Source organism: Nannospalax galili, unplaced genomic scaffold (genome assembly GCF_000622305.1).
Source record: "Nannospalax galili isolate Female #2095 unplaced genomic scaffold, S.galili_v1.0 scaffold246, whole genome shotgun sequence".
Classification (NCBI taxonomy): Eukaryota; Metazoa; Chordata; class Mammalia; order Rodentia; family Spalacidae; genus Nannospalax; species Nannospalax galili.
The window spans coordinates 1,385,544-1,413,358 of NW_008356327.1; the positions used below are offsets into that span (position 1 = coordinate 1,385,544).

The window sequence follows — 27,815 nt, forward strand, 5'->3', positions numbered from 1 at the left end:
CCTTGTACAGCCAATTTTGAAAGAGTTGTACCCTAGCTCAGAAAAATGTTATTGAATAGGTTAATGCTGTTGTGATGAAATGCTTCTTTTAATTAAAAAAAAATTATGTTTTGTGAAACAAACAAACAAAAAAATTAAAATGTTGAAGACTAGGTATCTCATAAAGTATTGGTTTTCTTATTTTTTTGAGACAGGGTCTCCGCACCTGGCCTGGAACTTGCTATGTAGACCAGGCTGGCCTTGAATTCACAGAGATCTGCCTGCTTCTGCCTCCTGAGTGCTGGGATTAAAGGCATTGAGAATTTAAAAAAAATTTTTTTTTCATTAACATGGAGAGGTCACCAGAAACTTCAGAGTTGAGCGTACCTCCCAAAAGCTCATGGTAAAGAACTCTCTTTTTCTACAGGATGGTCTGGGTGATGACTAGGAATAAATTATTATTGTTTCTGTAAAGTCAATGAATGTGATTATTTAGCCTATGGTAGAACAGTAAAGATTCTTTGGGATAATCAACATAGTTTGATTAACATAGTTTATGAAGGTATAAAATAGGTCAATTACTTTTAGAAATTCATTAAATATTAAACAATCAAAGTGGATTTTTTTCCTTTAAGTAATACATGTATTAACCAAATGATAATATAAAACTACAGGTCAATAACTGCTTTAAAAAGAGACAAATATATGAAGATGGCGCATAGGATTTTATAGGCTTGGCCAATTAATAATTAGGCAAAAATAAGTCATCCCAAGTAACAAATTAATGAGAATATTGAGCAAAAGTTGTAGAAATGTTCATAAATTTTATCTTCCATAAGTGTATGAGTTCATTATAAATAAAAATAATTTTAGCACTTTCCAGATTAAAAAAAAATCTTTAAAACGGTATTATATGAACCTTTATCAAACCATTCATTCATCTAGTCATTTGTTCATTAAATGCTTATCAAGCACCAACCACAAGAGAAGCAGTGTGTTAAGCATTGGTTTTACAATGATAAATGAACAGTCCCTGTTACTTAAGCCCAAGTTTAAAGGGGCAGAACATGCAAAGAAATTCCTCTCAAATCTTAGTTTTTAGAATGACACTTTTTTCAAAGGTGTTCCTCCATATAAAAACCTTTATATGGATAACTGTAGTGATTATTCACTATCTGCATTCATAGACTGAGTGGTTAAGTCTACAGGAGAATGGTTTTAACTGTAAGCTGTACTCTTTAGGTTTGGTTTGAAACTAGCTAAAGATAATAAAAGTGAATCATTTGCAAGACATCAGTACTGTATGCCATACATACTGTTTGTGTGAAAATAGTGTTTTGTGAACTGTGTTTTTTTCCAGAAGTACAGAAAGAAAAATACTTCTTCACTTTTAAATATAAATAGCTTCTCCCATCCATTCACCTCACCCCAGAACAGGACAGTGTTGGGATTAAAGGTGCCACCATGCCTAGCCCAAGAAAGGCTTTTTAAAATAATTTATTACTTTTCTTTTACATGTGTATGAATATATTGCCTGAATGTGTGTTAAGTGCACCTATGTCATGCAATGCCCGCAGATGTCAGAAGAGGGAGCTGGATTCCTTTGAAACTGGAGTTACAGATGACTGTTAGTCACCATATAGGTGCTAGGAATTGAATCCCAGTCCTCTGTAAGAGCAGCCACCTAGCTTAAACGCTGAGTCACCTCTCCAGCCACATGGGAAAGACTTTTAGTTGACTAATTTTCAGTTTCTTGGCCAGGTGTGGTGGCGCATGCCTTTAGTCCCAGCACTCAGGAGGCAGAGGCAGGAAGATCTCTGTGAGTTCAAGACCAGCCTGGTCTACAAAGTGAGTTCCAGGACAGCGGGATCTACAGGGAGACCCTGTCTCATAAAGACCTAAATAAATAAATAAATAAATAAATTTCAGTTTCTTTAATTTGCAAGTTTTATAATACTCTATAATTATATATTTCCATAACTACATTCATGTGTAGAGAAAAAAATGGAAATGTAAAAGTTTAGCTGGAGCCCCAAATATTATATATTTAAATTTTTTATGAGTTTGGAGAGATGGCTCAGCAGTTACAAGCACTCGCTCCTCTTGCAGAGGACCCAGGTTTGGTTTCCAGCACCCACATGGTGGCCAACAACTGTCTCTAACTCCAGTTCCAGGAGATTCAACACTCTCTTCTGGCCTCTGTGGGTTTGCAAGCCCATGGTACACTTATATACGTTCAGGCAAAACACTCTTACACATTAAAGTAAATAAAGGAAAATGTAATAAATATTTCGCTTCTTTTGAAAAATCTTTTAAAATAGTGACTTGTCTCTATTCTTTCACTTGAACCACAGAATTACTCTGTTGAATTAAAAAATATACTAGAATTTGGGCTGACAAGATGGTTCAGAGGGTAAAGGTCCTTGTTGCCAAGCTTGCTGACTTGAGTACAGTCACTAATATCCACATGGTAGAAGGCAAGAACTGACTCCTAAATGGTCATCTGATCTCCAAATACATGCAGTGGCATGTATGTGCACACAAAAGTAAAAGTTTAAAACTATGTCAGTACTATTCTACAGTTTTCTTGGCATAGATCTTTTTTCTTTTTAAAAATATTCCAAATAATTGTATGTTTTGGTTGCTAGTATGGACACAATCTTTCCTCAATTTTTGTTTTTTTAAATAATTTCAGTCATTTGGGGCACACATTGTTCTGATACTCATCTATATATTTTTTCTTTTTTTTTTCAAATCAGGGTCTCACTACGTAGCTCTGGCTGACTTTGTGGACCAGGATGGCCTCAAACTTGTGATCATCCTGCCTCAGCCTCTTGAGTGCTGGGATTAGAGGTATGAGCCATCATTTCTAGATTTCCGTATTTTCTTGGAGGACAAGGTAAGCCCTTTAGGAGAAACAAGGTTCTATATAAATATTGCTTACATGCTATGCTAATGTCAAAGGAAAATTGTGTAAAAATACCTCCAATTTCTTCTGATATTTTTCACATTCCAACTGGCACTGTGAGAGATTTCTTGCAGTTTCCTCTTGTAGAAGTTGAACGCGGTCACTTTCAAAGGACTTCAACTTACTCTGGTGGAGAAATTCGGCTACTTTGCTTTCTGTACTAAGTTGTAGCTCTCTGTACCTGAAAGAAGATGGTGGTGGGCCCTCAAATAAGCAGAGTGGCTTAGGGAAACACACTTATTTCTGCTTTTTCTATATCATCATATTATGTAGTTTACAATTTAGATTTACTCAGCAAAACTTTTACCATTTAGATAGGCATATATGTGGAAATGTCTAAGTCCTTAGAGCACATATGGGGGAATTAACTTTTTCGTTTCTTTAATCCAAAATAATCAGTGCCTATATTATTATAATTATGTTTTAAGACACTTAAGATTTAAAACAGAGTAAGTTTTAGTTATATTGCTTGAAATAATTTACTTTTCATAGGTGTCATTGTTTTCAAGTTTTCTATTTCATTCAAAATCTAAATAATGTCAGAAGGGAAATAATGTCAGAAATGTGTGCATTAGCCTGCAAATTCATGAGATTTTTAAAACAAATTTTAAAGTTACTGAAAATATCTATTTGGATATTACAAGAAACCAATGTATCAGTTTTCAAACAGTATATTTAACAGTCCAGACAGGAACATTCTTTTCATTCCATAAATGTAACTAAAAGCATTTCTACTTCACATACAAATCAACACATACTGTAAGTTTGAAAATATTCCAGGTTGTGTTTTAAGAGAAAGCAAAACAGAAATACACTGTATTTTTTCACTGCGCTATCATAAATCCAGTAAAATGATAGGTATGCTGTTAAAATTCATTTATTCAAATACTGAACTAGTCACTATGAGAGAGAATGGGCACACACTAGACAAAAGTGAGGCTTTTTTCCTCATTAAGAACTTACACTTTTTTGGGCAAGACAGAAAATAAGTATGAGAATGCAGAAGAGGACGGGGCATGGTGGTGCACGCCTTTAGTCCCAGCACTTGGGAGGCAGAGGCAGGCGGATCTTTGTAGGTTCAAGGCCAGTTTGATCTACATAGCGAGTTCCAGGCCAGCTGGGGCTATAGGGAGACCCTGTCTCAAAAGAAAAAAAAAATTCAGGAGAATGATATGTGCTTCAATAGGGTAAGTTCAAGGTTCAATGGGAATGTACAGAGGCGAGACCTAATGGGTTGTGTTTGCGTGTGCATTTGTGTAAGGAAAGAGAAGGCATGAGGCAGGAGAGGCAGAAGTACGAGCACGGTAGGGAAGCAAAGATAAACTGTTTTACTCATGGAACCTCACTAAACCCTTACAACAGCTCTATTGGATATTTCGCAGAGGAGAACCCAGAGTACTCAGGTGTATTAAATAATTTCCTTAACAAAAACAGCTGCTAGTACATTTCAGGTTGGGTTTCAAATCCAGTTTTAGTCAACAGCAATGCTCCTTTCACTATTATATGGTAACCATTTTTGTGTTTTTAGTTTTTGGTTTTGTGAAACTGGGTTTTACGCTGACTTCGAAGTTGCAATTTTTCTGTCTCAGTCCGCTGAGTCCTGGGGTTACATCGACTTATTTGTGTGATATTCTTAACTGATATTTTTATAAGATAAAGTTTGAAAAGTTTTGTAATTTTGCCCCTGCAAGTGACAATAACCTCGAAAATATGATCCAAGAGTGCAGGCCTTAATTATATGCTAAAGACTACTTTATACTTGGCACTCTTTCCTATCATTGGTGTCCATTTCTCACATTCAGGCTACAAGAAGCTCCATGAAATGCATACCACATATCCTTTAACAGGAAGGCTTTAAGGAGAAAGTCAGCTTTGATTTTTTTTGGGGGGGGAATCCTAGCATTAATTATATTTAAGAAAAGTTCTAACAATTTCATTAAAAATACTTTTGTAGAGGTTGGAGAGATAGTTCAGTCAGTAAAATGCTTGCTGCACTACCAGGAGAACTCCTGAGTTCAGATCCCCAGCATCCACATAAAACACTCGGAGTGGCAGTCCACATTTGTAATCCCAGTCAGTGCTTGGGAGGCAGAGACGGGAGATCTCTGGTAATTGCTTGTCAGGCAGTCTAGCTAAACCAGCAAGCTTTAAGTTCAGGAGAGACCTTGTCCCAAAAAATAAAATGAAGAACAACTGAGAAAGACATCTGACATTGACCTCTGACCTATACACACACACACACACACACACACACACACACATGCGTATAAAAACATGAACATGTATATACAGACACACAAATTTTCATTATGGAAAAGCGTATGTTGGTAAAATTTTGTTTTGAGATACAATTCATATACCATAAAATCTACCATTTTAAAGTAGGCTATGCAGGAATATTTAATAAATTCATGAAGTTGGACAGCACTGATATCTAAAAAACATTTTTGTGTGTTTATATCTGTATGTTCTCAGATGTGTGAAGGTGCATGTGTGTGCATGCAGGTGGAGGCCAGAAGTCAACCTCAGGCATTTTTTTCTTGGGAGTTATACATTTTGGAAGTCATCGATCTTGTTTTTTTTTTTTTAAGATATATAAATATTTATTGAATAAATTGTCAAAGAATTTATCTTTTTTTTTAATTTTCAAATTTTATTTTCAAGTTTTTTTTTTTTTTTAGAAGTATTTCATTACAGATTTAACATATTCAGTACAACATTCCAGAGCAAGGATACATCTCTTTCAAAGGTGGCTGTAAATTTTTAGGTTCACAGTTGAATTAATACAGTCATACAATAATGAACTCAGTAAAAGCCCTGTAGGACATAAGGGTCTCTCACTGGTACCTGGGGCTTGCTGATTAGGCTACACTGGCTGGCCATTGACCCTCAGGGTCAGGATCCTTTTGACTCTGTCCCCTCCCCACTCCCAGTGCTGGGATTGTAAGTGTGTGCCTTCATGTCCAGCTTATTTTTATGTGGGTTCTGGGGGATCTGACCTGGGGCATGTTTGCAATAGTAAGCACTTTCCAGACAGCTATCTACCCCTAGCCTCCACTTAAAAATATTTTTATTGCCTTAAGATCACCTTTTGTTTATTAGCAGTCATTCTCTATTCCTTTCTGTTTGGTAACCATTGATCTACTTTTTGTCTCTAATCATAAATTTGTGGCATTCTGATGTTTTCAAGGTTCTTTCATGTTCTAGTGTGAATCAATCCTTCATTTTTTTGATGGCTGAATACTATGCCACTGTATGGATACAGCACATTTGTTTATGCACTCAGGGGTTAATGGAGCTATTTCTGGTTTTTGGCGTCTATGAGCAATGCCACTATGAACATCAGCATGCAAGTTTTGTGAAAATATGATTTCATTTCTTTGATCATATGGAAACCCTATTAACCACCTGAGGAACTGCCAGTCCAGTTTCCAACAGAGTTGTATCACTTTCTATCCCATCTTCCAACAATGAGGTGCCAGTTTCACTGCACTTCTGCTTTGCTTCAGCTATTCTAATGGGTGGGAAGTGATAAAATTTTATTATGCTCAAAAAGTTATTAATTCAATATTTTACTGAAATGAACCTGTCTCTTCACTCCTCATGGCAGGTTGTATTACATATAAATGAATAAAATACATAAAACCATCCAGGCATGCTGTCACCTGTAATACATAAAATACATAAAACCATCCAGGCATGCTGTCACCTGTCATGGATTACACCTGTAATCCCAGTACTTGGGAGATGGAAGCATGAGGATAGGGCATTCCATATCAAGTTTGAGGCCAACCTATGATACATGGGGCCCTGTCTCAAAAACCAAAACCCACACCAACCAGCCAGCTAGCCAGCCAACCAGCCAGTCAAAAACCAAACTAACATTAATACCTTCTCCATATGCTGAATGGTGGGACATATATGGGCACCACCACTAAAACAGATTTTTGGACAAGTAATTCAGAATGTGATAATGACCTCTAACATAATTTGTTTTGAAAAGACAAAACTGAAAAATCTGCCTTTTAATGGATTTTAGAATACTGTAGGTGCTTTTGATATCAATGGCAGCTTCACATAAGTAATTAGACTTAGCTTTTAGCACCACCTGTTCTTACTCACCACATGGTATCTGAAAGGTAATTTGTCCTCTTTATCTAAGGCAAAGGCAGGTGAATCTTTATGAGATGGAGACCAACCTAGACTGGTCTACGTAGCAAGTTTCAGGCCAGCTGGAGCTACACTGAGACCCTGCCTCAAAATATAAAATAAAAGACCCCTCCTCCCCAATCCATGAAGCAGTAGGTAAAACGTAGACCTTTAGAACATTGATGACAAACGTTAAACAATAATCTAGGAGATAACAATAAACATCCCCTAGAAATTTGAGTACAGGCTTAATAAATTGAAGAATCTCTAAAAACCAAATGATTATTTTCAAGAACTAATTTATTTTCAGGTTGTTTAAGCAGTGAAAAACTCTGCCTTAAATTATTATGCCTTTGTAACAGCTCTGATGATTTTAATTTGTTAAATTGAACTGTGAAATGATGAACAAACATAATAGCTACAAAAGCAGGTCTAGCAGAGAGGAACTGATGTCGCCACACACTCAGCCTGCCAGTTTCAGGTACCTCCCACTTAACTTGTTCTGCTCATGTAACCTGTGACATGCTACTCTGCTGACTTAGACCTCTCATCCTCAGTTTGCATACTTATTTGAACTAAGTCAATACTGTCTGCACATTAACAATTTCATGTTTGGCATTCTAATTTAGCACAGCAACCTTAAGAGGTTATATTTTCTCTGAAGTAGAATCAGAATCTCCACCTATCACTGGCCTCTTTCAGACAGGACCTCTTGTAGCTTAGGCTGGCCTGGAACTCACTGTGCAGCCAAAGATGATCTTGAAGTTCTGATTCTCCTGCTTTACCTCCTAGGTATAAGCCACCATACTAAAGACCACTTATTTATTTCTCTTTCTCTCTCCCCTCACCCTTCTTTCTCCCTCTCTCCTTTTTCTTCCCTTGTTGGCAACTGAGCAGAGTTAAGTGCTCTGTTACTGAGCTATATCCCTAGCCTTATTCTATCCATTATTAAACAAGTAGTTTTTGAATTTTGTCTACAAAATACTCATGGCTTCCATTACATTAACAATGGACATTTATTAGGAACACAGCTACCTAATCTCCCTAATCTCATTGCCAAAGTATCCCAAATGTATTGTATAGTGGTAATGTTCATGCAATCACCAGAACCAGGAAATGATCCACATATTAAGAAATTTACTGGCTGGGCTTGTTACGAAGTAGGGATGGAACAGTTAAGGCAAAGCACTTGTCTGTACACAGCAGGACAACTGAGAAAGAGAGGAGGAAGTGAGCTCCTGCCCCAGGGCAGCTTGGCAGAGGCAGCAGAGCAGAGTGACAGGGTGAATGAAGTTTCAGTTGTCACACTCCAGGCAGAATAGCTGCACAGAAATGCCAAGATACTTTCAGTGCTTTACTGAGATGCAAAGATGGGCCAGTAAAAAGAATCCCATGTTTTCATAGTCATGGCTAGACCATGAAATCCTTTGAATGTAGGATATTTTAGTTCTAATTTTATAAGCAAGTGTGGCAGAGGCTGCTGATAAACTTTCTATACTCCAAAGCAGTGTTTCAACACAGAAATGTGCCCAGATTTCCAGGTAAGGGAGTCTCTGGTAGATTTAGCTGTTGGATATAGGAGTTGACAAGGGCAGAAGTTGACATATCTAACCAATGAGAATTAAATCTTTCTCATAAGGATAACTTTTATTTCCATTTATTTCCCTCTTCTTGTACAAGTAATTTTCAAAATTTTTTGAACTCTGTAATTAAACAGATTCCTTTTAAAACAGTATTTTATTTATTCTTCTTTTTACTTTTTATGTGTATGAATGTATTTCCTGCATGTAGGTAGGTACACAGGTGTCATGCACTGTCCACAGAGCTCAGAAGAGGGCAACATAGCCACTGGAACTGGATGTTAGCTACCATGTGGGTGCTGGGAATCAAACCCAGGTCCTCTGAAAGAGTAGCCAGTGCTCTTAATGGCTGAGCCATCTCTCCAGCTCCTTAAGCAAATTCTTTTGTTTTCTTGGGGGGGTGTCTTTTTGAGACAGGGTCTTCCTGTAGCCCCAGCTGGCCTGGAACTCGCTATGTAGACCAGGCTAGGCTTGAACTCACAGAAATCCACCTGCCTCTGCCTGAATGCTGGGATTAAAGGCATGCACCTTTGGGCTACCTAATTCTCAGTAAAAACTTCATGAGCTGGTCCAAATGGTGGGGTCTCCATGGCCTCCTTCATCAAGAGGACAGGTGACGCACCACAGTGGGAGGACATTTTGAGAGATGCTCACAGTCTCCTGGAGGTTAGTAGACCTAGGAGGCAAGGAGCAAAAACTGTTCTTTGAGTCCCTCTGACCAGATTAGTATAGGCCTCAAAGTATGGCTGTTAGATATCTAAGAAGGTTAGATCCACCAGTCTGGTACTTTTAATTACCATGTGCTATATAGATAAAGCTTGGGAAAAAAACCAAATGTTCTCAGATAAACGTTGTCTAGACATGTATTATATTCATTGAGCTAGTTGTATGTATAATTTGTCAGTAGGTTGTTCGATGTTGAATACCTTTACAGATGCTTCTTAGTTGTCTTTATTTCTTGAGAACTCTCTGTTCAGCTTCTTAGCCTATTTTATTATTTTATTTATTTATTTATATTACAATTAAAAAAAATTTTTTAGAAGAAGCATTTCATTACAGCTTTAACATGCTCATTAACAGTTTCCAGAGCAAAGACACACCTCTTTCAAAAGTGGCTATAAAATTTTTAGATTCACTGTTGAACTAATACACTTATACAATATTGAACTCAGTATAAACCCTGTAAGACATAAAATTGAATGAGTTTTTACTCTTTAAAAAAGATCCCCATTTCATTTTAAAACATACTGTTTCTTACAGAAAAACTCATTGTTTTTGCTAATAACACTGAGATGTTGGCGCATGTGTCTCTGATCTGTATGTATCTGATTATTACTAGTCATAATTGGTTGCACTTGGATCCTTGGCACCTATATATGTCTATAAAGTCATCAAGAAGACAGGTGATGCACCACAATTGGAGAATATTTTGAGAAATGCTCATGGTCCCCTGGAGGTTAGTTCAATGGTAATGTTTATTACCTCTACTAATTAGCATTATGTAAATTTTTATGTTTCTACCTCAAATATAATTCATTTTTTTAAAATTGCTGGGTTGTGTGTGTATATCACACAGAAAGTCCCAAACCATCTTATTCATCTATATACCCACTTCCCAGATGGCACCCTCCCATAGCCTCCCCCCTCCACTAGAGCCCTTATACTCTGTTATCCCTGCTACTGTCTGCTGTGTTGTCGGCACCCCCAGTCGTTCCCCACTACTTGTCCATCCAGTGAATCTAGTCAGCCTATCTAGAGGTCTTTGTTTTAGGAAGGAAGGTCACTTGTTCCTCATCTATCAGCAATCAGTTGTCAATATTCCTTTAGATAAGACTGGGGTCTGCTATCCATTTTCCCAGTTCTATGCTGGGTTACTGTCTGGGAGTCCCTTGGGCCATCCTGGTCAACAGCTCAAAAGAAGGTACATCCCATCTGGTATTGTTGCTTGTTATGTAGCCTTTAGAGCCTTTAGCTATACATATGGACTTTTTTTTTTGGTCTTTTTGAGACAGGGTCTCCCTGTATCCCCAATCTGCAGCTGTCCTGGAACTCACTATGTAGACCAGGCTGGCCTTGAACTAACGGGGATCCGCCTGCCTCTGCCTCCCGAGTGCTGGGATTAAAAGCATGCACCACCATGCCTGGCTACATATGGAGTCTTAAAAAATTATATTGGCCCCTTTAATCTTTGGTTATACTTTCCTTTTGGGTGTTTAAGGTCATACAGTTGGCCAAGATAAATCAATTTATTTTAACTCAAGGCTGCTTGAGGATCTGTTCCTCGGGGGTCTCATGGGCTTGGGAGGAGCCCCTGGCTCTTTTCTTTTACCAGTTCCTCCAATATGAAGATAAGTCAAAGGTCTTGCTCAATCATGGCTGGCTTCACTTGGAAGCATGGAGGAAATGTTTCCTCTGTGTTGACCTTCCTCTTTGTAAACAGGACACTGATTCAAGTCCATCTCGTGGGGTCTCCATGACCGCCCTGATCAAGAGGGCAGGTGCCCTACCACAATTACAGGACATTTTGAGAGATGCTCATAGTCCCCTGGAACTAGTCGACCTAGGAGGGCAAGGAGCAAAGAGTGTCCTTTATGTCCTTTTGACCAAATTATTATAGGCCTCAAAGCATGTCTGTTAAACACCCAAGAAGGTTAGTTCCACCAGTCTGGTACTTTTAATTACTGTGTGCCATGCAGATAAATCTTGGGCAAAGACCAACTGTTCTCAGATAAACCTTGCTTAGACATATATTTCTTAATCTGGTATGTATAATTTGTCAGTAGGTTGACTAATATGGTTCCCTCTGGTTTTTCAACTAGATAGGCATTATTTATTTCTGCACTGTCTAACCCCTCCATCATGGGTTCACCAATGAAGGAGAACTCTCTGTTCAGCTTCTTAGCCTATCTTTTAATTGGGTTACTTCCTTTCTTGATTGTTTTTTGAGGTTGTTATATATTCCAGATGTTAAACCTTTGTCAGATGTGTTGCTGGTGAAGATTTTCTCCCATTCTGTGGGTTTTCTCTTCACTTCACTGGTTGCTTCTTTTTATGTACAGAAGCTTTTTAGTTTAATGAGGGCCCATATGTTGATTCTTGACCTTGTTTGCTGAGCAATTGATGTCTGGTTTAGAAAATCCTTTCCTACACCTCTATCTTGTAGGTTATTGTCAATGTTTTCTTCTAACAATTTCAGAGTGTCAAGCTTTACATTGAGGTCTTTGATCCATTTGGAGTTGACTTTTATGCACGGTGAAAGATAGGGGTTTAATTTCATTCTTACACAGGTGGAGATCCAGTTTTGCCAGTACCATTTTCTGAACATGCTATCTTTCCTCCAGTGAATGTTCTTGGCCCCTTTGTCAAATGTCAGGTGGCTGAAATTGCATGTGCTCATATTTGGGTCTTCAATTTTATTCCACTGATCTACAGCCCTATTTTTATGCCAATACCATGTTCTTTTAATGACTATAATAGCTCTGTAACAACAGTTTAAAGTGTGGTATAGTAATTCCCCCAGCATTGCTTTTAGTGCTCAGGGTTGCGTTGGCTATCCAAGGTCTTTTATGCTTTCATATCAATCTTAGGATAGGTTTTTCCAGCTCTCTGAAGAATGTCATGGGGATTTTGATTGGCATTGCATTGGACCTATAAATGGCTATTGGTAGGATGGTCATTTTCACAATTTTAATTCTTCCAATCCATAAGCATGGGAGATCCTTCCATCTTCTGATGTCTTCCTCAATCTCTTTCTTTAAAGGTTTAAAATTTTCATTGTAGAGGTCTTTAATGTCTTTGGTCAGGTTTATTCTAAGATAATTATTTTCTTTTGCAGTTATTGTGAAAGGGAGTGTTTCTATGTATTCTTTCTCTGATTTCTTGTTATTGGTATATAGAAGGGCTACAGACTTTTGTAGATTAATTTTGTAACCTGCCAATTTACTGAACTGTTAATAATTACTAGGAGTTTTCTGATGGAATTTTTGGTGTCTTGCTATTGGTATATAGAAGGGCTACAGACTTTTGTAGATTAATTTTGTAACCTGCCAATTTACTGAATGTATTAATAATTTCTAGGAGTTTTCTGGTGGAATTTTTGGTGTCTCTTAGGTATAATATCATATAGTCTGGAAAAAAGGTGTAATTTGAGCTCTTCTTTTCCAATTATGACTCCTTTAATTTCTTTATGTCTTATTGCTCTTGCAAGTTTCAAGCACTATGTCAAAAAGGAGTGGAGATAGTGGACAGCCTTGCCTAGTTCCTCTTTTCAATGGGAATGCTTCCAGTTTTTCTCCATTTAGAATGATGTTGGCTGTGGGTTTGTTGTATACGGCTTTAATTATGTTGAGGTATGTTCCCTCCAGTCCAGTTCCCTCTAGGACTTTGAACATAAATGCATGTTGAATTTTGTCAAAGGCCTTCTCTGCATCTATTAAGATGACCATGTGTTTCTTGTCTTTGAGTCCATTTGTATGATTTATGATGTTTATTGACTTATGTATATTGAACCACCCCTGCATCTCTGGAATACAGCCAACTTGATCATGGTGGATGATCTTTTTGATGTGTCTGTATGTGATTTGCAATTATTTTGTTGAGAACTTTTGCATCTATGTTCATTAAGGATATGGGTCTATAGTTTTCTTTTTTGGTTTTATCTTTACCTGGCTTCGGTATTAGTGATGCTGGCTTCATGGAAGGCATTTGGAAATTCTCCCTCCATTTCTATCTTTTTGAATAAGTAGTATTGGATGTAGATCTTCTTTAAATGTCTAGTCAAATTCTGCTGTAAATCCATCTAGTCATGGGATTCTTTTAGCTGCAAGGTTTTGTATTACTGTTTCAATTTCCTTATGTGTTGTGGGTCTGTTTAAGCTGTTGATCTCTTCTTGGTTTAGTTTTGGTGGTTCCCATGCTTTTAGATACCCATCCATTTCTTTTAGGTTTTCAATTTAGTAGCATATAGGTTTTTAAAGTATTCCCTTGAAATGTTCTGGATCTTTTTGGTGCATGATGTGATGTTTCCCCTTTCATCTCTGATTTTGTTGATTTGGAGGTGCTTTCTTCCTTTTGGTTAACTGGGCTAGTGGTCTGTTGATCTTTTTTATCTTTTCAAAGAACCAGCTCTTGCAGTTGTTGATTCTTTGTATTATTTTCTTTGTTTCAATTTCATTAATTTCGGCTCTGATTTTTGTTATTTTTCTTATCTGCTGGGTTTGGGCTTCATTTGCTGTTGCTTTTCAAGTGTCTTCAGTTGCAATGTTAAGTCATTTATTTGTGTTCTTTCTGATTTTTTAATGTAGCACTTAGAGCTATAAACTTACCTCTAGGGACTGCTTTCAATGTGTCCCAGAGGTTTTGTTGTGCTGTATTGGCCCTTTCATTTAGTTCCAGGAATACTTTTATTTCTTTCTTAATTTCTCCTTTGACCCATTTATCATTCAGGAATGTGTTGTTTAATCTCCATGTGTTCATGTAGTTACTAGGGTTTCTTCTGGTATTGATTTTAACCTTTATTGCATTGTGGTCTGACAGAATGCATGAAATCATTTCAATCTCTTTGTATGTGTTGAGTTTTGTTTTATGCTCCAGTATATGGTCAATTTTGGAGAAAGTTCCATGGGTTGCTGAATAGAAAGTATATTCTTTGGTGCTTCTGTGGAATATTCCGTAGATGTCTGTTAGGCCCATTTGATGTATGGTATTGTTTAATTCAGATGTCTCTGTTAAATCTCTGTCCTGTTGACCTATCTAATGGAGACAATGGGGTACTGAAGTCACCCACTATTAATGAGTTGGGATTAATCTGGGTTTTAACATCCTGTAGTACTGATTTTATGAAGTTGGGTGCACAGGGTTTGGTGAATATATGTTCAAGACTGTAATATCTTCTTGGTCAGTTGTTCCTTTGATCAGAATGAAGTTGCCCTCTTTATCTCTTCTGATTAGTTTTACAGAATTGCAACCCGTTTTTTTCTTAGTACTATTCACTTGATATATTTGTTTCCATTATTTCACCTTAAGGTAGTGCTTGTCCTTGAATGTGAGATGAGTTTCTTGCAGACAATAAAAAGATGGGTTTTGTTTCTTAATCCAGTCAACTAGTCTGTGTCTTTTGACTGGGGAGTTCAGTCCATTGATATTTAAAGTTATCAGTGAAAGATGTGCATTGATTCCTGTCATTTTTATTTCTTTTCACATTCTTGGTTAGCTGTGCATTTCCAAAGTTATACCTTCATTACGTTTCTTTCTGTAACCCCTTGGTATAGTCAATCCTTTCTTCAGCTCTTTGAATTGCTTCAAGAACTCTCTGAAGGGCTGGTTTTGTGGACATGAATTCTTTCAGCCTATTTATGACATGGAAGATTTTTCTTTCCCCTTTGACTATAATATACATTTTGGCTGGGTAAAGTAATCTGGGTTGGCATGTGTGGTCACTTAGAACTGGGAATACTTTGGTCCAGGCTCTTCTGGCTTTCATAGTTTACACTGAAAAGTCAGCTGTAATCCTGATGGGTTTTCCTTTATATGTGACTTGTTGTTTCTCTTTTGCACTTTCAGTATTGTCTCTTTGTTTTGTACATGTAGTGTTTTTACTATGATGTGCCGTGGAGAGTTTCTTTTCTAGTCCTGTTTGGTGTTGTATATGCTTCTTGTATTTTTATGGGCATGTGTTTCTTTAATTTTGGAAAATTTTCTTCCATTATTCTGTTGAAGATCTGGTCCATGCCATTATCTTGTGATTCTTCTCCTTCCTGTATGCCTATGATTCGTAAGTTTGATCTTTTTATGGTGTCACACAATTCCTGCATTTTCCTTTCTTGTGTTTTCTTAAATTTTTCATAATCTTTGCTTGAGTGGTCTAATTCATCCACTTTGTCTTCCAGTCTTGATATTCTATTTTCCATTTCATTATCCTATTGGTGATGCTTTCTCTTGTTGTTTCTAATTGGCTTACTCAGTGTTTCACTTCCTTCTTCATTTCAGCCTGGCATTTTTCATTGTTTCTAACTCATCTCTGAATTCATTCAGAAGTTTACCCCTATCTTCTTTCAGTTGTTTGATTTCTTTGTGTGTTCTTTAAATTCACTGAATTCTTCTATCATTTTTATAATTGTTCTTTTGAGTTCCATGTCCTGTGTTATCTCTAGGGGGTTCTCATTGTACTCTTCTAGAGTACTGATGGTACTTGGTGGGGATATATTATTTTGATTTTTCAGGTCATTACTTTTTCTCTGCGACTTTGACATGTGGATTTCTTTTGTAGATTCTGGTTCTTGTGTGAGACTCAAGTCTTCCTTTGTTGAGTTTGGGTCTCCTTTTTTTGTAGACTTCATGTGCCTTTGTGATTTTCTTCTTGGGTATGAAAAGCTGGTTGGTCTGGGCTTCAGGTTCTCTCTTTTGATTTTATATTAGAGGGGCCAAATTTCTTTTATCTAGCTGTTCAGGCTTTCCCATAGAGTCCTGGATGAGAATCAGATGCTCTCAGGCTTTCTCCTAAGGTCTGGGTCCCTCCAGGAAAGATGCTGGCCTCAGGAATTTGAGGGCTGGGCTGGCCTGGGAGCAGGGCCCAGGAAAGATGCTGGCCCCCAGGGATGCAAAGGGAGGTGGGGATGACAAGAGGCCTGAGGGCTCCTGGAGACTTCAGGGACGAATTGGGTTGGTATGGACACAAAGGATCAGGAAGCAGTGGGGATTCTGGGCTAAGAGGTCATGGGTCTGGGGTGTCATGACAAGAGATGGGCCAGTACCCCTGCTAGGAGGAGAGACGGGGTGGGGGAGCTGGGTGGGTGAATGAGGCTGGGGGAGTCAAGGCGCAGTAGGTGCAGCCAAACTTACTCAGGCAAGCTGCTGGCCCCAGGAAGCTGTAGGGCTGGGCAGCCCAGAGATGCAAAGGGAGATGGGCACTAGAGGGATGAATTGGGTTGGTCTGAATGCAAAGGATCAGGAAGGATTGGAGAGTTTGGGCCAAGAGGTCAGTCCAGAGGTCTAGGGTGCCAAGACAGGAAATGTGCCAGTCCCCCTGCTAGGAGGAGAGATGGGGTGGGGGAGCTGGGAGGGTGAATGAGCTGGGGTAGTCAAGAAGGAGTGGGAGCTTCAGCCAAACTTACTCAGGCAAGCTGCTGGCCAACAACTGATCTTTTAAAGATTTAAGAAAATCTAAAGATAATGACTTAGAAATAACTATAAATTTATTATTTAAAAATTATACTCACTCCTTAAATTGTATCAATTTATATGTTAGTTGACAAGTAAGATATTATCTGTTGTTCAAAATATATACTAACGTGGTATATTTTATATGTAATTTAAATTTTTGATGGTCAGGGAGCATATCCAAGGTTTCATGTGTGCTAAGCACATGCTTCTATCTTGGAACTACACTATTAGCCCTAAACTTGGTGTATTATAATATGGCCTCAAATAGGACACTTCTGTGCTCTAATCAAGAATTACCACTATATGCAGTAACAGGAGTACTCATATGAGTATGTCACACATATGAAACGGTAGAAAACTTGTTGAAAATAATTGCTATTTATTAGAAACCGGGTGTGGTATTGTACACCTGTAATCCCAGCATTTGGAGGTGAAGGAAGAAAAGTTAAGAGTTCAGGGTCATGATCAGGTACATGCTAAATTCAAGGCCAGCTTGGGCTATATGAGACCCTGTCTCAAAACACACACACACACACACACACACACACACACACACACACACACAACAAACCAATGATTATATATAGAGAATATAATTGCTTTCTTTTTGTGCTGACATTAAAATACTATCTTAGATTTTATTTTTGCCCATTAATCATACCTATTACTGTTTTCTTTCACTGTTTTGTTATCTGTATTACATTAAAAATATATAGCTAGACACTGAGTCGAAATGATTTTAATGCAATTAGAGGGGCAATTATAGAAGCCTAAAAATACACATATAAAATTATAGAGAAAGCTCTAGTAACTGTGGAATTTTCCAAACTGAAAAGCAAACAGGTAAGGAAAACTTATCAAACTACCGTTAATGTTGCAACAATGATTACTATAGGGTACAAGAAAAGAATTTAAAAGGCAGTTGGGTATTTGTCCAAATGTTTCTGCCATTTGGATGATGCCTTTGACCAGTTAACTTCTCAGCTGTAAATACTACATCTGTCATTTTTGGCTGACAAGTCAATTCTTAAATGAATGTGAGAGATTTTTTTGTTGTTGAGTTAAAAACGCTGAGTATGTTTAACAACTGCACCATGGATTTGTGAGAATTTCAAGCATGCATTTAGAGCAATTCAATACATCTATGATAGCATGATTAAATAAAAGAGTTAAGGTCATTAATAAAATAAACATCATGTAGTCATATATGGCCACTTTGTTAGGGTAAAAATAGGTTTTACAAGTATGTGAAGAAAAAAGTACTTAAGTGAAACAAATACAATGAAAGGACTGTTGACTTAAAGCAAAGCATGCATGACATTAAATTTTAGAGTAGAACATTTTATAACAGTGTTTAAATAGGTCGCTATTTTCAGTTTTGTCTTGTGGCAACATAATGACAAACACTTAAAATTCAGCCTGAATCTTTTGAACCAAGTGTATTTATTATACTCGTGCTTCACAGCACCTAAAAATCTATCACATGCTCTTTCACTATATATCTGAGTTCTGGGCTGCGTAAAGGAAAAATGAGAATGTATGAACTGAATAGACAAATGTCAGGAAAAGCATTTTCTGTTGCATATGACAGTATATGCCTGAGATCTCAGATACCTAGCTACTTAGGAGGAAGGAGGACTGGGCATGCCCAAAGTCTGCTTGGGCAATGTAGTGAGACCCCATCTCAAAACAAAACTTGGTAGTTGCTTGCTTACTATACACAATGCTCTATGTCCTAGGTTCAATCTGTAGTACTCCCCCATCAAAAGAAAAAAAAAAAAGAAACAAAAAAAGAGAGAGAGAAAAGAAAGAAGTCCCTTGAGAGGATGCTTTTCTGAAGAATAGTATCAAGTATTAACTGTAGCAGAATGGAGGCTACTCATAGATTTTTTTTTCATATTAATCCTATTTTTTATATTATAGTTCAAAGGAAGAAAATAAACTACTATGGTTGTTATACAAAGTAGTGTAAAAGGTAAAAGCATTTTTTTCTTGTGATTTTATTTTATTTATTTATTTACTTTTGCAATAAAGTAGAAATTTTATTAACAGTTGTCAGTACATAACAACAAAAATAACAACAGCCAACCTTTCATAGTTAATCACAGAGAAGGAGATACTTTGATACCTGATATAATTTATGCAGTTTTACAAGGACCTGGACGATACATAACTCTTACATCATGAATTTTTGACCCCTTTGTTCAGTCTCTAATTTTGTCAGCCTAGCTTGTTGCCTGTCTCTGAATGTGAAGAGAAAACAACTCATATATACCCCTAATAAAAGGGCTAATTTTCTTCTCTGAGTTATTCTGATACTTAACCTGACCTTAGCCTAAAGGTGGAGAGCCGGTACCTGACTTAACTTGAAGAAAGTCTGAATCTCCTCAGAAGTGTTGCTTTCAAGAACCTGAAATCACACGCGGCAATATTTTCATTATTTGCTTTGAGAACACACCAGTAATTCTTTCTCGTAGAATACAACCATAACTGTAGTCAATTGCTTGAAAGTCGTCAGCTGTTATAATAAACTCTAACCTGATTTGACATATGCTGTGGTTTTTTTTCTTAATTTTTATTCATTCTTGAAGTTTTCTCACATTCTTTTGTTCTAACTTCCACTCTTTTTTTTTCAGTTTATTATTTATTTAATAACCACATACTTAGAAGAAGCATTTCATTACAACAGCATTGACATATTCAATAACAATTTTTTGAGCTAAGATGCATCTTTTTAAAAACTGGCTGTAAATTTTTAAGTTTACAGTTGAATTGTTACAGTTATACTATATTTTACTCAGTATAAACCCTATAAGACATAAAATTAAATGAGGTTTTAACTTTTAAAAAAGATCTCCATTTCATTATTAAAATACACAGTTTCATACAGAAAAATTCATCCTCCCAAGCCCATGTGACCCCTGAGGAACAGATCCTTAAACGACCTTAGAGGGCGGCTGGCGGAGTCAAGGCGCAGAGGACTGCATGGTAGACTTACCCCCAGAGAGGCCTGAGGGCGGGAGAGTCCCAATATAATTTTTAAGAGTCCATATGTATAGTTAAAGGCTGCTTAACAAGCAACAATGCCAGATAGGAGATACTTTCTTTTGAGTTGTTAGCCAGGGTGGCCCAAGGGACTCCCAGATAGTAACCCAGCATAGAACTGGGAAAATGAACAGCAGACCCCAATCTTACCTAAAGGAATATTGACAGCTGATTGCCGCCAGATGAGGAACAGCTGACCCTCCTAAAACAAAGACCTGTAGATAGGCTGACTAGATTCACCAGAAGGGCAAGTAGTGGGGAATGGCTGGGGGTGCTGACAATGCAGCAGACAGTAGCAGGGATATCAGAGTATAAGGGCTCTAGTCGGGGGACGGAGGCTATGGGAGGTTGCTACCTGGGAAGTGGGCCTATAAAAAAAATTCTTCAAAGCATAAAAATTTGCTCCTTAATAACTAGTAGATGTGAAAAACATTACCACTGAAATCTACCTGATGACTTTATATCCATGCTCAGATGCTAAGGAGCTCAGAAAGTAACCTACTATCACAAGTAATAATCATATATATAGAGATTAGAAACTCGTGTGCAAACATCTTAGTGTCAATTGTATTAAAAATGATTTTTTTCTGCATGAAACTGTGTATTTTAATAATGAAATGGAGATCTTTTTCAGAGTTTAAAACCTCATTCAATTTTATGTCTTATAGGGTTTATACGGGAATACAATATTGTATAGCTGCATTAACTCAACTGTAAACCTAATAATTTACAGCCAATTTTGAAAGAGAAGCACCTTAGCTCTGGAAATTGGTATTGAATATGTCAGTGCTGTTGCAATGAAATACCTCTTCTAATCATATGGTTATGAAATTAATAATTAAAAATAATAATACTAATTAGGATATGTGAACTGTGACTAGTAATAATCCAGATACATAGAGATTAGAAACACATGTGCAAACATCTTAATGTCAATTGCATTGAAAATCAATTTTTCTGTATGAATCTGTGTAAAAGCATTTTTTAAAAAGCACTAATGTAATCAATTTCCTAAAAACAGACAAGCCCTATAAATTTTAACCTTTAAAAATCAAGGTTCAGAACTACATGAGAATTGTGGTAAACTTGTGAATGGGGATCTAGATAGACTCTTGGGTCATCAAATGTAATTGGTACAGGAACCTGGATCATTTACAAGACTTTTTCCTGATGGTAATGATAACTCCTGAGCTTGGTTTTATCTAGTCTCACCTAGGAGGATCATCAGAACCACTTGTGGACCTTCTAAGAATTCGACATATTAGGGCTCTACTTTAGATCAAATAAATCAAAAATCTCTGCGGACAAAAAATATATTGAGTTCTGGTGATTAAATGAGTTAAAACGCAAGCAAAATTGTTAAAATGATGTCTTGCACAATTAAAGTGCAATTGTACATATAGTAATTATTGTCATTCGTATTTTGATCCGTAGCATCTAGTATATTACCTGAATACTTTAAATTCATACTTAATCTTTACCAAATAAACAGAGTCACATTAACTAAGAAACTTTTAAGTGTTATAAAATTTAAATTCTAAACAGGTTAACCACAGATAGAAAACAAAATCCCCAAAACTAATCTGATGAAGGGTGATCTTTTCTATGGTACAACAAAGCTAGTGAGTTGATATTATTATTTCCAGGGTTAGGTGTCAGTTTGAGATGAAAACAAATTATAGGGAAAGAAGATAAGAAAAACCAAAATGATTATAGGTTAGGTATGACTGTGCTACAAGAAAAATTAAAGTTTCTAAAAATGTACAGTTTGGATAATGATTAAGGTTGTAGAAGGAGACATGACAACATTCTAGAAGCATCTTAAAAACAGAAATGCAGAAGACAGAACAAACAACACAATGTGATAGAATGTAAGTTCTGTAGTGAATTAATATTATTACAAAATTTTAGGAAGTTAAGTGAGTTACTGGCCTATCCACAAGAATGTAATGAACTCTGTATCATGAGGACATACAAAACAAGAATGAAGAAGAAAAATATAATGAGAAGCACCAATCACTGTTAGGCCACTTTCCTCATCTCCTAATTTCTCTCATTAGGGTTAATGGACTAAGTAACTACTTATTAGGTTTTCTGTAAAGTACTACCTTGGGACTTTCAAACAAGGGCATATTAAACACATTATACCGGTCATGCATTCAGTAAACACAAATGTTATGATCATATTTCTATTTTCTACAGCTGTTCATCAAATGAAGGTAGCTTATAACATTCCAAAAAATGTTTATATACTTAGGTATCCATTTAATCATCTATTTATGGCTATACATACTTGAGAATAAAATGAAATTATAAAGTACATAATAATAATCATACAAACTAAAAAACATTGATTAAAAACCAAACATTTAAAAATTTTATTTATTATTTATTTATTTTTTTGGTCTTTTTGAGACAGTCTCCCTGTAGCCTCAGCTGGACTGGAATTCGCTATGTAGACTAGGCTGGACTTGAACTCACAGAGATCCGCCTGCCTCTGCCTGCTGAGTGCTGGGATTAAAGGTATGCTGGGATTAAAGGTATGCGACACCATGCTCGACCTATTATTTTTTATTTTATGTGTATGAATGTACTGCCTGCATGTATGTGAATGCACCTGTGTTGTGCAGTGCCACAGAGGTCAGAAGAGGGCCTCAGATTCCCCTGGAACTGGAGTTAAGGATGGTTCACAGCCATCATGTGGGTGCTGGGACTTAAGAGGGCGTCAGATCCCCTGGAACTGGAGTTACAGAAGGTTGTTAGTGGCCATGTAAATGCTGGGAATTGAACCTGGATCCTCTGCAAGAGCAGCCAGTGCTCTTAACTGCCGAGCCATCTCTCTAGCCCCCAAAATAAATATTTTAACAATCTAATTATTTTGAAGAAATAACTGAAGGGCTTGAGAGATGGCTCAGCGGTTAAGAGCACTGGCTCTCAGTCTTGGTTCAATTCCCAGCACCCACATGGTGGTTAATAACCATTATAACTCCAGTCCCAGGGGATCCAACACCCTCTTTTGTCCTCTGCAGGCACTGCATGACATGGGAGCACTTATATACACGTAGGTAATACAGTCATACACATAAATATTTTTAAAAAAGAAACAACTTAAGTAGTTTGGGGTGTGTGTGCTGTCTCTCTTCTCTTTTCCCTCTCCCCCCTTTTTGGAGACAGGGTCTCACCTGTGCCCAGGCAGGCCTTGAGCTCACTGTATACCCAAGGATGACCTTGAATTTCTGATTCTCATTCCTCTACCTCCCAAGCGCTAGGAGTATAGGCCTGCATCACTATGTCTGCCTCACCTACTCTCTTTTTGTTTTCATAGCCAGAGTTGGTTTCTCTTGCTCTTTATCATGGAGGAAAGTTGTATATTAACCATTTGTTCTTTCAGTTGCTACTATAACCATGATTCAAGTGGGTTCTGAGAGGATCACAAGAAAAAGACCTAGAGATGATCTCTAAAGGCTTTGCTAAGATGAAGTCTGAAATAGCATAATGCCTGTCAGAGAAAAATAAATAAATAAAAAGCATGTGCCAAAACCATATATTCAATTTCTCCAGCAATATTCAGTATGGACAGAGACAACTAAAGTAGGAAGGCAGCAGTGACAAAGCACATGACTGAAAGGCCAAGAGAGAAACAGGAACAAAGCATACAAAACTTCTCCATAGGAAAAGAAAAATCTTCATTTAGGGTCAGGCCACTCAGGCTAGAGACAGTATTTACTCCCTTGCTTTGACAAAGATACCTCCATGCTTTACCAATACTCTTAATCTGAGCATGAACAGAAGAAAAGGTGTTTCCCCTCAATTATCCTCAAAACAAAAAGGAAATCACATCCTTTATTGATGACCCCATGGTCTCTCATACTGAGTATTCACTTATTATTCTGAAAGGGAAAATAAAGGTTAGGGAAGTCACACTGATTGCAAAGATGACACGCAATGCAATGTAAATTCTGAATTTTACACTGTTCACTCAAACTAAGCAGTCAGTAAAAATGGAAGCAAAGACAATACTTCTAGAATAAAGCCTTGCAACTATACTGGAAATGAATTTTGAAAATTAATCTACAAAAGATCTATGTAGTTACACTTGAGTTTACAAGCATACTACACAAAGAAATTGAAAAAAATGTGAATAGATATTTATGAAAATTGGGAATTGAACTGGGTCCTCTGCAAGAACAGCCAGTGCTCTTATTTGCTGAGCCATCTCTCCAGCCTCCCAAATAAAATGAAAATTCAGTCACAGCATCAGCTACAGATTCAAACAGTGAAAAATAAAAAAAAAAGCAGTGAGGATAATGTTTTAGGAAACTGTTGGACAATTAAAAAAATTATCAAGCAGTCTTTCAAGTTCATGACATTGATGTACTCTTTTATGACATGTGATTTTAAATCTTCATGTATCACCGTATTAAGCAAGGATTCTGAGGGTAGACTATATGAGTCTAAAATCCACATATGCCCTTTACTACCTGCATATCTGAGTCTATCTATATAAAATGAGAATGATGCTAGCAACAATACTTCTAGGTTGAGGAGGATTAAATGAGTTAATATCCTCAAAATGCTTAAAACCATGTTGACACAGGAAACATTTTGTAAGATTGTCAAAAAATTGAATATTAAAGTGGGCCAACATCTTTTATTAAAATAAGTCTTTCATGAGAAAAATGAAAAGCAACCTTATATGTTTTCTTGGTCATACAGTTCCAAGTTTTAGTCTGGTTAAGATGTCTCACCTTATTCCATATATTTTCTTCCTATGAACCCTAAGATGTTCTAATTACTTAAGAATATAGAAATTTTGGAAGCACAGTTTGGTTTTTCTAGCCAGTGGAGTGCAACATCTTTTTCTTTCTGAGAAACAGTGCTACATGTTCAAAGTTATTGCCTTCCATTTCCAGGGTAAAGAGATGCATGGGAAAGAAGTGCCAAGACCCAGGAAGCAGCTACAGAAGGCGATTTGCCTACTCTTTATGAGTATTCTTATAGGAGATGAACAATGACTAATTATCAACTGGTGCTGTTTTTGAGGCTGTCATGTATTTCAGATAAGGTCTGTAAGCTTCTGTAAAAGGTCAATGAGTAAATATTTTAGGCATATAGGTAGCAATTGTGAGACAACTCAACTGAGCATTTGTAGCATAAAAACAGCCATAGATAACATATAAATATGTGCTCCAGTAAGACATTATTTATAAACACTAGCATTCACATTTCATGTAATTTTAAAGCATCTTACTGTATATTCTTTTGAAATTTTTACCCAGTAATTGAAAAACATAATCACTGTTAGCATGTAGGCCATTACAAAAACAGATGGTAAGTTGGGTGTGGTGGCGCATGCCTTTTAATCCCAGCACTTGGGTGGCAGAGGCAGGCAGTTTTCTGTGAGTCTGAGGCCAGCCTGATCTACACAGCGAGTTCCAGGGCAGCTGGGGCTACAGGGAGACCCTGTCTCAAAAAGACCAAAAAACAAAACAAAACAAAACAAAATGAAAACAGATGGTGGGTTGCAGACCATAGTTCATCAACATCTGATTTGAACTAAGAGAAATTCTGGAGCTGGGTGTGGCAGCACATGTCTTTAATCCAGCAGAGGCAGGTGGATCTCCATAAGGCCAGTGTGGTTTACAATAGGGAGTTCTAGGCCAGCTGAGTTCAGCTGGGTCTACAGGGAAACCCTGTCTCCAAAAAAAGCAGCTCTGGGATATTAAGTGAAGGATACTGACCAAGACCATGACCTGACTCTTACTGTTGCTTACGATAATTTTATTCAAATCTATATTATCAGGTGGTCATTCTAAAATTGTCTTTTTGTTTTTCAATTATCCATAATGTTTCCTCTTTAAAAACATTATTTGCTATTATTTTTTAATTTCATGTGTATGAGTATATTGATTGCATGTGTGTAAGTACATCTGGAGCAATGCCTGCGGAGGTCAGAAGAGGATGTTAGATTCCCCTGGAACTGGAGTTAAACTGTTGTTAGCCTCCATGTGGGGGCTGGAAATCAAACCTGGGTCCTCTGCAAGAGCAGCCAGTACCCTTAACTGCTGAGCCATCTCTTCTGCCCATTTAAAAAATACATATTTTATTTATTATTTCTAACGTTTCCTCTTTAGGAAACATCCAGCAATCTGTCTTAACTTCCAATCATGATTTACCTGGTGCTTTCCTTGTAACTTCCATGTAGAATGTCATACCATTAAGGTGAGGTGTCTCTTTTCTATTACATTCTTAGCAATTGGTATCTTTTGTTTCCTTAGCATGATGAAGCCTGTACCTTCAGTATAAGAGCAAAACGAACATGGCAGAGAGCATACCTATTTCATTCTTTCGTGTATTTTTTAAGATGTAATGACTTTTTTGTAAGTTAGTATGAAAAGTGATGGGTTTCATTATAGCATTTTCATGCATGCTTGTCATTATACTTCATTTGCATTTGTCCTCTTCCCACTTGTCTTCCCCATGCAGACTCCCTCTTGCTCATTCTCTCCCAAATAGTTCTCATTTCCATGCCACAGGAATTACATTACTTTCACTGCCCCCCCGCCACCGTGTCCCTCTTACTATCTTTTCCTCTCTTTTCATAGTCCTTTTCTACTTTTATAACATGCATGCACACACACATGTACACATGCACCTCAGCTCCACATTAGAGAAAGGAAGCAGTATTTATGTCTTTCTTAGAGAATGCCTTCTTTTATTAAGATTCTCAGGGCATTCACAGTTCTCTTCATTTGGTAAATCCATTTCATTTCATGGCTTTTTTTTTTTCTAAACCAATGTCAGGATACCAGGATTTCTTCCAATTCCTTTCTACTTAATACCTCTACTTCTCTATACACTAATTTTCTTTTTTTCCCCATACTCTTAACTCTGGTTTGAAACATCTTATGGATTTCCACTTGATCATAAACAAATTCACTTTATTTTTATTTTATGTGTATGAGTGTATTGCCCGTGTGTGTAAGTGCATCCTTGTCATGCAATGCCCGAGGAGGTCAGAAGTGGGTGTTAGATCCCCTGGAACTGGAGTTAGGATGGTTGCTAGCCACCATGTGGGTGCTGGGAATTGAATCTGGGTCCTCTGCAAGAGCAGTCAGTGCTCTTCACTGCTGAGTCAACTTTCCAGCCTCAATCATAAACAAATTTAAAAGAACAGAAATCATACATAGTTTGCTTTAAACCATAATGGAACTAAATTAGGAAACATAACAAAAAGACGGAAAATCCTAAACTACAATGCACTTCTATATAACAAACTGACCAAAGGAGAAAATTCAAAAGAATTTATAAAATATTTTAAGCTGGAAATAATGATATATCTTGAAGATGCAGCAAAAATACTACAGGAAAATTTATAGCATTGACTATATATATTAGAAAAGATGTAAAAGCCATCTAAGCTTCCTGCTTAAAAATCCAGAAAAGAGTAAACTCAATCCTAAGTGAGCACTAGAAAAGAAATACTAAAATTAAAAGCAGATCCAGTGACTTAAAAACAAGAAAGTGATATAGAAAAATCAAAGCAGTTATGGTATATTTGGGTCAAATAGTAGTTCTATATTCAGTTCTTTTTTGAACCTCCATAGTAATTTCCATAGTGGCTATACTCCTATGAGCACTTGTATTTATTCTTTAAGGAGATGTCTATTCAAATCCTTCAGTCAATTTAACTATTTTAAGCAAGGAAGTATATTACTTTTTTTTAAGTTGCAAGGGTTCCAGATGTAAGGCCTTTATTATCTATGTATGTTGCAAATATTTTCTTGCTAATTTCCATTTGTAACTCTTTACTGCTAAAATCTAGGAATATAATTAAAATGTTTCATAATTACCTTGTATCTTGCAATCTTTCTAGTTAGTTTTAGCAGCTTATTCGTAGATTTTAGCCATGGTTTATTTATTTATTTATTTAT

At 36.9% G+C, this 27,815-nt stretch overlaps 1 protein-coding gene across 6 annotated transcripts in view; it reads right to left on the bottom strand.

The window, feature by feature from the left end:
* Positions 1–27,815, bottom strand: part of Pibf1 (progesterone immunomodulatory binding factor 1) — a 217,340-nt gene that overhangs the window by 96,527 nt on the left and 92,998 nt on the right. For all 6 annotated transcript variants that reach the window (XM_029556898.1, XM_029556899.1, XM_029556896.1 and 3 more), the window contains exon 11: positions 2,963–3,128. In XM_029556898.1, coding sequence (XP_029412758.1) covers positions 2,963–3,128 — 166 coding nt within the window. The remainder of the gene's footprint in view (positions 1–2,962; positions 3,129–27,815) is intronic.